General features: G+C 46.6%; 1 protein-coding gene across 1 annotated transcript in view; it reads left to right on the top strand.

Annotated features, from left to right (window-relative positions):
• rbfox3a (RNA binding fox-1 homolog 3a) overlaps positions 1–12,500 on the top strand; it is a 119,456-nt gene that overhangs the window by 68,663 nt on the left and 38,293 nt on the right. Inside the window, 1 exon segment of the mRNA XM_084077717.1 lies at positions 8,119–8,265. Coding sequence (XP_083933843.1) covers positions 8,119–8,265 — 147 coding nt within the window.

Below are 12,500 nucleotides of genomic sequence, written 5' to 3'. Positions count from 1 at the left end.
TTTGAAAATGGCAGATATACAAGCTCACAACGTAAAAGTACAATTTGCCCCTGAGATGTAGTGGAGTAGAAGTAAAAGTACTGACAAGTAGTAGTAAAAAATACCTCAAAATTGTACTTAAGTACAGTACTTGAGTACATGTACGTAGTTACTTTACACCACTGCTGCTGGCACTACTATATATACGTATTATTATTATTTCCATATTGTTATCGCTCTCTCTCTCTCTCTCTCTCTGAAGTCGGTCGTCTAAACAGCTGTCACCAGGATTGTGACACATACTGTACCGTCTTTAGCAGCTTTTTTTGGGGGAGAATTTTCCAAGCCTTACAGCAGATACATAGCGACCATATCCCTGTACTGTCAGCGTATAGCTGATATGCCACCAATTAACTTGTAATAAGAAGCAGTGTTTGTCACAAAAGAAACCCTGACTAAAATAGAAAACAGGTGATTTTTTTTTTATGTATGTCATGATATAAAACTATGGTTTAAATGTGAATATACATACTTCCTTTTTCCGTCTTAGCCGCTTCAGTGCTTCACAGTAAAATCCTGTTATTGTATCTCCAAACGTGTATCTAAAAAAAATGGATGAGGCATCCCTTCTGTTGTTTTAACCCATAAAGACCGGGAACGCATCTGTGTGTCATTTTTAGATTTCGTTGGGCTGTTCAAAAATAGCAAATATACAAGCTCATAGCGCGGCACCGAGTGCCGCGCTATGAGCTTGTAGATCTGCTATTTTTTTTAAAACATGAAAAGTTGTGCAAATATTAGATTTTTTTTTTTTTTTTTGCTGACATTTGTAACTCAAATCTTTGCTTCTGGGGGTTCCTGGAACTAAAATATTTTACAAATGTTCGCTTTAAAAAATATGCAATCCAAGATTTTGCCACATATTTTCACGATTCAAAAAAAATAGCAGATCTACAAGCTCATAGCGCGGCACTCGGTGCCGCGCTATGAGCTTGTAGATCTGCTATTTTTGAATAGCCCAAAGAAATCTAAAAATGACACACAGATGCGTTCCCGGTCTTAATGGGTTAAAACAGTTAAAACCGGGAAAGTATCTGTGTCATTTTAGATGTTTGCGTTGGTTACTCAAAAACAGCAGACGTACAAGCTCACCGCGGCCGCGCTGCGAGCTTGTACGTCTGCTATTTTTGAAAATGTTTTGAAAAATCTTGAAAGTGTGAGAACGACCGATTTAGATTGGCCTAAGGTCTTATAATGGGTTGAAAACCTTTCAGCGTCATTTGCGCTGTATATTTACCCACTCTACATTCAAACAAATCTGCCTGCAGGCCTCCCTGTGCAGGTGCATGCGGCTGGCCGTGTGTGTGTGTGTATGTGTGTGTGTGTGTGTGTGTGTGTGTGTGTGTGTGTGTGTGTGTGTGTGTGTGTGTGTGTGTGTGTGTGTGCGTGTGTGTGTGTGTGTGTGTGGGTGTGTGAGAGAGAGACACACACGGTGGGGCGCAGGTCTATAATCCCTGGTTCCCTGGTGAGAGAGGGGTTCTGTAACGTTCTAATCGTGTGTAATCTACCTGTCTGGCAAAGCTCCCATCTGATTTCTATTATAGGCCTGAGGAGGCAGGCCACAGGAACTGTGCTGAGCACAGCAACTCTCTCTCTCTCTCACACACACACACACACACACACACACACACACACACACACACACACACACACACACACACACGTACACGTGCTAACACATTTGGGGATCTAGCTGGGTTTTTTTTTTGGGAAATGGTGGAGCTAGAGATGGGGGACTGGTTGTGTGTGTGTGTGTGTGTGTGTGTGTGTGTGTGTGTGTGTGTGTGTGTGTGTGTGTGTGTGTGTGTGTGTGTGTGTGTGTGTGTGTGTGTGTGTGTGTGTGTGTGTGTGTGTGTGTGTGTAGACTGAGCATGTGCGCGCTTGTGCCAGAGAATAAGTTAACTGACATTAAGGGAGATTCGGTGGCTTATAATAGTTCACAGCAGATTCTTCTCATGCACACACACACACTAACACACACACACACACACACACACACACACACACACACACACACACACACACACACACACACACACACACACTGTCACAGTGTTACCGTGGTGACAGCGGAGAGGAAGCCCGGGCTGGTTGTGTATGATAATGTTCATGTAATTATTTCCTTTTGCTGCCTGGCTGCTCACACACCATGGATGAGGAAGGCATGGAAAACACACACACACACACACACACACACACACACACACACACACACACACACACACACACACACACACACACACACACACACACACACACACACACACAGAGACACACAGAGACACACAGAGACACAGAGAGAAGGTGGAAGGGTTAGTTCTTTCACCACGGCTGAGTAGGCTTAACCACTTAAAGCCCTGATGTCTTAGAGAACTGGACCTGAGTTACAACTGTACTTTGACCTCATTTTTCCCTCTACGCCATATCTCTTCGCCAAAATACAATACGCATTGTGAGCTTGTAGATCGGCTATTGTTGGCTAATGTCCCCCTCCCCTCCAGAATACGGACGCTGCCTGCTGTTCAAGTGGTGTTATGCTTTCACTTTGTCCAATGACGTCACTGGCCAAATAATAACAGATTTCCAAGCTAATGACATATAGCGCTAACTTGAAAATCATGTTATGTTATAGGTATAAGTTATAGCTTTTCAAATTGTCATGAAAGCACCTTGTGGCCATTCCCTTCCAGTGTGTTCTGTACCCATACTGAGCCTAATGAAACACTACAGCTACTTCCTGGGCTGTCCAATACAAAGCCCCTTCATCTCCAGCTGTGCAGAAAAACAACCACCGGCGCACATCGTATATACTCTCTCCGTATGCTTGTGTGACCACGTTTTAATGCGTATACGTATTACACGACAGGTTTTTCACGGTCCGTCAAGTAGAAAAAGACAACGTGGACTTTAAAGGGATAGTTCACCCCCAAATGACTTTTTTTCTATCGATTAGTCACCCCATGGAGACTTGAATTCATGGATATTTTTTTAGTTTTCGTCGCATTCCTATAAGCCTATAATTTGATGACCGGCAGCGGTTCCGGTATAGGAGACACAAAGAGTCTCCTTTGTGTGTCCTACCGGAACCGCTGCCTACCGGTCCGCTGGTCATCAAATTATTGGCTTAGGAATGCGTCAAAAACAAAAAAAATATCCATGAATTCAAGTCTCCATGGGGTGACTAATCGATAAAAAAAAAATGTTTTTTTTGGGGTGAACTATCCCTTTAAGATCGACTGAATTTAATGTGAAAAATTGCATTTGTTGTGTTTATCTGCGGCACGTGCTGCTACGTGACTCTCCCTCCTGCCCTGTGAGTGATAACGTCGCCCGGTTTCAACCATGCCATGCAAACGCTCTGTCCCGGTGCAAGCTGGGTTTTAATAGCATTGAGACCTGAAGCCGATTCTACATGTGTCCTAAATCTCAAAAGTATTCTGAAAAACGTAGGTTTCTATTGCAGTGGTTCTGAAACTTTTTCATGTCAAGGACCCCCAAAATGATATGTATTTGGCCGCGGACCCCCATCAGAATATTTTGTTCCAGGGACCCCCCAGAAGCAAAGATTTAAGTTAAAAATGTTCGCTTTAAAAATATATATATTCAAAGATTTGCACACATTTTCACGATTTTTCAAAAATAGCAGATCTACAAGCTCGTAGCGCGGCACTCGGTGCCGCGCTACGAGCTTGTAGATCTGCTATTTTTGAATAGCCTACAGTGTAAAATAATGCGTTTTAGCTCAAATCTAAAAATGACACAGTTCCAGGTCTTAATGGGTTAATAGCATTGCTCATGTTCAGTCACTTTTATCTCTGGACCCTCTCGTGAAGAAAACCTTCCTTCCTTCCTTCCCTCCCCCCCTCCCTCCCTCCCTCCCTCCCTCAAAGAGTGGGTTACTTTTTAATTACCCCCCACCTTCTCCCACCCTCCTCTCCACCTCTGCTCCACCACACCTTCTCCCCGGCCCCGCTCTGTTGTGCCGCTCAAGACAGATGTGGCGCACGCTGGCTGTGGCGCAATTAACATGCAATTAACACAAATTAAAGGGCTAACGGTGCGAAGGCAGCTCTCTTGAGGAGCGCCAGCGCGTCAGGCTCCTTAGCTGTGGGGCAGGAAGAGAGGGGTGGTGGTAGATAAAAGACTGAACGGAGGGCGGTAAAGCCGGGGGGTAGTGAGAGATGAAGGAAAATATCTAATAATAATACGGTACCCTTTAGATTTGAGAAACATTTAATCACAGTCTTCCACGGTGTACACTCTGGTGTGTAAGCCCATATGAGCGTAATTCATGCTATTATGTTTTCAGCCCACTCTGTCGCATGCTTGTCCACCCTTGGAAAAAGGGGTTTCCCCGCCTTTGTGACCATACGTTCCGGAGGATTCTTTTCTTTTCTTTTCCCTGTCAAGGTTTTCGCACCTGATTCGGGGGTCTATTGTCAGGGGGCGTGGCTTTGTTTCCTTTGTTTAATGTGGGCACGTAAAGCCCCGTTGAGACAATAACGGTGATTAAAACCACGTGAACCCCTATGGTTGAGCGGAGTCTCTCAGGGCTCCGTTCTAGGCTCTTTTCTGTTATTGTGGGGACAGCCTCGATCTCCAGGCTTTTATTTTCCTTCGCGTTTTGCTCAAAAAGAAAAGCCTGGACCAAGCTGTTGAACTTTCTGGCATATAGGAAGTGGGAGTCAACCTTTCATTTCCCCAACCAACCAGAGTGCGGTGGGCGTCGCTCCAAATGTTGTGACGTCAGGGCTCGAGGACACTTAGAAACACGCAGCCGGGAGATGCCCAGGGATCGAACCGCCGGGAACCTTCCGGCTCCCCAGGCGACGACGGTCGCTTCACCTCCTGAGCCACTGCCATACCCTGGGGTTGAGTTCAGCATTCAGGTGCAGCTTTAGTATAAAGGGGGGTCTTCCATCCACCTGTAAAGCATTCTCTCTCTCGTGTGCACCTGCAGGCCAGATGCACAGTGGCACGGTGTTAGGTGTGTGTGTGTGCGTGTGTGTGTGTGTGTGTGTGTGTGTGTGTGTGTGTGTGTGTGTGTGTGTGTGTGTGTGTGTGTGTGTGTGTGTGTGTGTGTGTGTGTGTGTGTGTGTGTGTGTGCGTGCGTGCGTGCGTGCGTGCGTGCGTGTGTGTGTGTGTGTTTTCTTGCGGTGCCTCCAGTGCCACCTCTGTGAGTAATGGACCAGAGAGCCGGAGCTCCGGTCAGTCCTGGGTCTGTCCTAACAACCTTTACCCCCCGAACAGGGCTTAGAATGGGGGGGACAGGAGGGACAATTACCCCTCTGTCTGGAACCATCCATCTGAACTAGTGCACCTAACTCCCATGGCCGTGGTCCTTTCTGTGTGTGTGTGTGTGTGTGTGTGTGTGCGTGCGTGCGTGCGTGCGTGTGTGTGTGTGTGCGTGTGCGTGCGTGTGTGTGTGTGTGTGTGTGGACAGAAGGTCGGTGGGGGACTAAGTGCCTCAGTGTGTGCTTTATCATAACAGGGTCCCAGTGTCTGCCATCCTCCAGTGATTGATATGGCCACTTTACTGTTAAACACACACACACACACACACACACACACACACACACACACACACACACACACACAGCTGATTGTTGCCGTGCAGTTCAGTGGAATCCACGCCTATTCGGCGTGCGTGCGTGCACGTGTGTGTTTGTGTATGTGCGTGCGTGTGTCTATGTGCGTGTGTGTGTGATGTAATGCCATTATCCTCACTTCCCTGTCTCTCCATTTTCTACTGTTCTCTCTTCAATCAGCACTTAGCCTGCATGGCTCTCTGAACTCTCACTCTCTCTCTCTCTCTCTCTGTCTTTGTTTTTTCCTGTCTCTTAACCTCTCACTGCCTCTACCTCCATCCGCCATGTGCACTCCTCTCCTCTTTCCACCTCCTTTCTCCTGCTCCCCTCCACCTCCCCCTCTCTCTCTATCTCTCTCCCACCATCTCAACTCCCCTCTCTCTCTCCTCCTCTCTCTCTCTCTCCCTCCTCCTCTCTCTCTCTCTCTGTGTAAATGTCGCTGCCTTCAGCAGTTCTCTCTCATTGATCGTGCTAAACCCAGGCAAGTTTAGCTGACATCATCTCTCCATCTCTCCCTCTGCATCTCTCCATCCCCCCGTCCCCATGTTAGTCTAATTCATTATGTACATGAACTCCTTTTGCTCTCCCCCTCTCTCTCTCTCTCACCTCTCTCTCCCTCTCTCTCTCTCTCTCTCTCTCTCTCTCTCTCTCTCTCTGTGGGTGGGGTGGGGCTTCTTTTTTTTGTTCCACTTTTTTTTCTGTTTAAGCATTTGAGACAGATGCATGAAAAAGTATCACTAGATCAAACAGTCACTTCCACAAAGCAAGATGTTTTTAATCTCTCCCTCTCTCTCTCTCGCTCTCTCTCTCTCTCTCTCTCTCTTCCTCCCTCCCTCCCTCCCTCCTCAGGTATTGACTGTATTATAAGTCAAAGCACCCATCATAGCGTTCAAGCACCACCACCGTGTGCGGCGCCAATTTGCACAAAGCATCACAGAAACGTTAGCTAACATTTCACAGAGACGTCAGGGACCGCGCGCGCTGTGTCCTCTCCCTGAACTCCATTTCCCATAAGCCACTGCTCTCTCTCTCCTCTGCCCTGCTCTGCTCCGCTCTGTCTGGCTCACACAGCTCAGCCAAAAAAAAGCCCACCCACAGTTAAGTCGTCCCTGGCGACGACATTCCACGTCATCACGGCTATACTCTGATATAACGGGGTAAATTGAGGTTGTCGCGGTGACACCTCGTCACTCACCGCGGCGCCCCGGTATGCAGCAAGGGGTCGTGGGCTTGGCGGCGGAGGTGTGTGTGTGTGTGTGTGTGTGTGTGGGGGGGGTTGGGGGGTGGGGGGGCTGGGACTGACACTTTGCTGCCGTGATGGACGGAAGTTCACATGGGGTCTGAGAGTGGAGCGGGGGACGGATGCTTATCTCGCTCTCCCTCTGTCTCAATCTTTGTCCTCTCCTCTCTGTCTATCCATCTATCCATCGCTGTCTCTCTCACGCGCACGTTCGTCTGCCACTCTGTCCCTCCACTTCATCCTTTCTTTCTCTCTCTCTCTCTCTCTCTCTCTCTCTCTCTCTCTCTCTCTAAATTCACCCCCACTCTCTGCCTCTCCCAAGGCCTGCTATAATGTATGCTTTGGTCTAGACGTGTCGTAGGTTGTTAAATATGTCTCGGCTCCGTCTCGGACAGATTCCTTAATCTCCCGGGGCACGTTGCATTGCTGCGGGAGCAGGAGGGGGGATCTCTCAGTTATCTACGTTAAAAAAAAAAAGAAGAAAATCCCTGACCCATACACTTAAGCTACACGGAGGGATAGATACAGAGTTTTGGAACAGCTCCCTTTTTGATCCAATACTATATGCCCGTGCCCTCCCTTCCCCCTCGTCGTTTCGCTTATTTTCCTTCACCGTGTGGTTTATGAATATTTTATTTCCTTGTTCTGTCAATCACTCTCTCTGTTGTCCAGTCCTCTCTGTGTGTCGTGTTCTCTCCCTCAAAGTTTGAGGGAGAGAGAGAGAGATAGATAGAGAGAGAGAGGGAGAGAGAGCAAGAGAGGCCTCAAGCTGAACACTCACGCCTCTAACCTAGAGAATGTTCTTTTCTTTTTTTTTTGGTTATTGTTACTTCAAGATACACTCCGTGTAAAACACAAGTCATTTTATGTTTGGTTGCGCTTGGGTGTTGCGCCCTGAAAATAACAGATCTACAAGTTCACAACGCGCCGCGCTGCGACGCGTTGTGAGCTTGTAGATCTGCTATTTTCAGAGTGCAACACCCGAGTGCAATCGGCTATTTTCAGCATGCAACCATGTGTAAAATCAGCCATTACGACGCCATCAAGGCACCGCCAAAATACATTTCAGTCGACTAAATCAACCTTATATTTTGTCGACTAAAACTAGACAAAAACTAAAACATTTCAGATACTAAATGGAATTTTATTCAGAAGACTATGAAACTAAAACTAAATCAAAATCTGCTGGCAAAATCAACACTGCTTCCTAGGTAGGAACTGATGTTCTTGCGCCCATGTGTTTCTCTCCAGCAGGCAGAGGATGTCGCACAGTCAGAAGGCACCCAACAGCTGCACCTGCAGCCCAGCGACTCGTCAGAGAAGCAGCAGCCCAAGAGGTTACACGTATCCAACATCCCCTTCCGCTTCCGAGACCCGGACCTCAGGCAAATGTTTGGGGTAAGATGAAAGGCTGCTGTGCCATGCACCACCACCACCGCCCACTAATGCAGCGATGGGCAACTTTGATGATGGAGAGGGCCCACTATATTTCCACACTCACTCCAGAGGGCCACATTGCATACAGCAGTGGTTCTCAAACTTTTTTGTGTCAAGGACCCCCAAATTGACACTTATTAGCCCGCGGACCCCCATTTCAAAAGATATACCAGGGACCCCCATAAGAGAAGATTTTGTACGGCTCTAGCAGTGATTCTCAACCATTTTAATTTCAAGGACGCCCAGTTTGACATGCGTTAGGGCTACGGACCCCCATGTAATGGCATTTATATCGCTGGGACCCCAATTCATATTGTAAAATCAATGTTAATTTAACTCTGAGAGTGTACAAATGGAACCAAATGGACCCGTTAGGGTCCATTTGGTTCCATTTGTACACTCTCAGAGTTACAGACCCATAAGGGTCCATTTGGTTCCTATCCATCATTTAGCTGGGGACCCCCTGGAACCCCCTCAAGTACCCCTGGGGGTCCCCGGACCCCACTTTGAGAACCAATGGCATACAGTACTGTCTCTCCGTATTTTAACTTTTTTTGCCATTCTATGTCACACAAAAGTAGCAAAAATAGCCGATCTACAAGCTCAAAACGCGTCGCAGTGCGGCGCGTTTTGAGCTTGTAGATCTGCTATTTTTGCTATTTTTTAATTGGAATCCAGATTTATCTTTCGCTATTTTTGAATTGGAATCCTGAAAAGTAACATTTGTATAGAATTTCAAATGCATTTATTTATGCTTATGTTAACTTTATGAACATAATTACAAATACAGTACATTGGACATAAAAAAAGATCATTTTTTAATACTAGTCATTAAGCTACTGAAGTAATTAAAGCGGGTCATGTTTGCATGTTGAGGAATTGTAACAGCTGACATCAATAATATATCAGTATTCCAATATTAACCTGCGGGCCGCATTAAGTGAAGGTGGGGGCCGCATGTGGCCCCCGGGCCCCGCCAGTTGCCCGTGTATGCACTAGTGGCCAGATGTATACCTCGTGGCGCACCCGTGCCGCGGAAAAAACAAAAAAGCTCCACAACGGGTCGCAGTGTGACGTGTTGTGGAGCTTGTAGATCTTCCATTTTAGGTCTCACGCCGTGTGATGTGACGTCACGTGACACGATATACCGGAGAGTGCACGCCAGAGCGCACCGGCTCGTCATGATCGGTTAAAATAACACGTGGCTCGCGCCGATGTACGACGACGACGCCCGCAACAGACCGCGCGCGTGTCACCAGTGCTGTGGGACGTTAACATGACTTCACATCGCTGTATAGCTGAGAGCTATTTAGACATACTGTTGACATAGAACATGCTTTAAGTACGCACAATAACAGTAGGCTTACATAGAGCATTTATATTTCATGGAGATACTGTAGAAGATGAGCGAGATAAATGGAAAGCCACAAGGCCCATACTCATCCTACACACAATGTTATTGCCTAATACCTTAGGCCAACCTTTTCTGGAAAGCGTTCGCGGCCCACCCGTGTTACCACTTAACACGGCAGCCATCCGGCTGCCATGTTAAGTGGTAACACGGGTGGGCCACGAACGCTTTAAAGGAGGAGTTCACCCAAAAAATGACTTATTTTATTATTTTATTTATCAATTGCACACCCTATGAAGCCTTGAATCCATGGATTCTTTTTTGATAGAAAATAAGTAATTTTTTGGGTGAACTCCTCCTTTAAGTGGTAAGATGGGTGGGCCGCATGCATTTTCGGAGCATGATTATTTCAATCAATCTGTTGTGGGGGCTGGATCAATGGAGCTAATGTTGTATATACAGTTTCTGTCTCCACCATGGTCATACAGTATAACAGTCATACACGCTTGGTTCTCTCTCTCTCTCTCTCTCTCTCTCTCTCTCTCTCTCTCTCTCTCTTTCTCTCTTTCTCTCTTTCTCTCTCTCTCTCTCTCTCTCCCTCTCTCTCTCTGTCACACACACACACACACACACACACACACACACACACACACACACACACACACACACACACACACACACACACACACACACACACACACACACACACACACACACACACACACACACACACACACACACCCACGCACACACACACACACACACACACAGTCCATTACAGGAGTGTTTGTTTAATCACCAAGTCTCTTTTATCTTGCGTTACATCATGTGGCACTCGGGGCCGTCCTGCTGTACCCATTAAAGATAGATGTTCTACTCGCACCTTTTTATATAGAAAGCTGTAAATAATTAACGCCGTTACCTCTCGGTGGCCCCTAACCCAAATTAGAGGGGTCTTATTAATGTTTCATCTGCCGCGCCTGTCCCTTAACTGGTCCTGGGAGGGTTGAGCTGTTTGGGCAGGCACGTCTCCAAAACCCCCTCTGTTGGTATACAAAAAAATAAGCAAGCATATGGCGGAGGGCTGCAAACACTGTTGGATAGTAAAAAAGTACATCTACTTGAGTGCTATTACTTTATAAGTACACTTTTTTGAGTATCTGTTCTTTACTTAAAATTTTGGACACTTACAAGACATATATTGTGCTTTTGACTCCATTACATTTCTAGGAAAGGGAAAAGTACATTATGAATGAATCACTTGAGCCCTATTTCAAACATAGCAAAAATAGCTGATCTACAAGCTTACAGCACATCCTGCTGCATCTTGGAAGCTTGCAGATCTGTTATTTTCACTATTATTGTTTTTTGGAAATTTCTTTGAATTTTGGGGGGAAATGTCTCACCTAGACACAGGATCTGACACGACTTTTGACCTGATGGTAAATTATTCAGCACTTGCGTGTGAAACCGGGTTAAAATCCGGGGTGGAAGAGGAAAGTTACATAGTGCACCTTTAAATATTTAAAAGTACTCCAGTACTTTCATCTCAAGTACGACATTTGACAGAGCAACTTTCACTTGTAGTCGAGTAGTATTTGACCAGGAGTATCTATACTTTGACTCATGTACTGGGGTTGTTGAGTACCTTTCCCACTGGTTCAGACAAATTATTTTATTGCCAGTCCTTGCGACTGCAGAAACCCCATTTGTTTTAGATTCGCTAAGAAAAAACAATCACACTGCAGCAACGTTTCCTCAAATGCCCTAAATGTCTGTTCTCTCTCCCTGTAGCAATTGGAAAGTTTAGATAACGTCAACATGTAACTGCTGTGCCGTGCTTCGGAAAATTCGGCGACGCATTTAAAACACAAGTGCAGTGTTTTCTGTATACAGTGTCTATATACAGTACAACACACAGAACTGTGAGCCTAATTCTGCATGTTTGATTACCAGGAGAGGGAGAGAGTGAGGGAGAGAGAGATAGAGAGAATGGAAGATGATGACGGAGAGAGAGACAGACAGAGAGAACGCGGTAGGACGGGACAACAAGTACCCATAGCAGAGTATAGTGAAACGTTGACAGCCTATTCCCAGATGCCTCTGAATACACATCATGGAAATCAAGTCCTCTGTGGGGTGTGTTGGTCGAGCTTGTTAAGATACAGCAAGGGTGTAGCTGGAGTGTTTACTGATGTTGGAGTGCACACACACACACACACACACACACACACACACACACACACACACACACACACACACACACACATGCACTCTCTCTCACACAGACACACACACACACACACACACACACACACACACACACACACACACACACACACACACACACACACACAAATTCACTGGCATAAACCCTGGCGCTAACATTTAATATAATAGGAGGCTGGAGATTTATCCCCCTGCTCAAATGGAGTGGAACATCTGTTCCCCCTGGCTCTTTGTTCCAGAGAAAGAGGAGTCTGTCCCTTCGCCTCTCCCCAGCCACGGAGCCCTTGATGCGGGGAGCGGATGGGGGGATGGAAGGGTCCCGTCAGTGGAGACACAATTAATGGGATTCCTCAGCACGGTTAAAAGGGAGTTTATCCTCATTAGGTGTGTGTAGGGTGACAGCTCCGGTTAGGAGTGGTTTGTGTGTGTGCGTGCGTGCGTGTCTCTGTGTGTGTGTGTGCGTGTGTGCTCGTGCGCTCGCTCGCTTGAGAGAGAAAGTGAGAGAACTCAAGAGAGTGAGCGTATGTGTGTCTGTGTGGAGGACTGGGAGTCTTAACTCCCTTCCAACAATCCCCAGTCACTTAGGAAGGTCTCCAAGGCAGCCAGCACTACACCA

This window comes from Gymnoscopelus microlampas, assembly GCF_963454915.1.
Source record: "Gymnoscopelus microlampas genome assembly, chromosome: 14".
NCBI lineage: Eukaryota > Metazoa > Chordata > Actinopteri > Myctophiformes > Myctophidae > Gymnoscopelus > Gymnoscopelus microlampas.
This window is presented reverse-complemented; position numbering and strand designations above follow the sequence as displayed.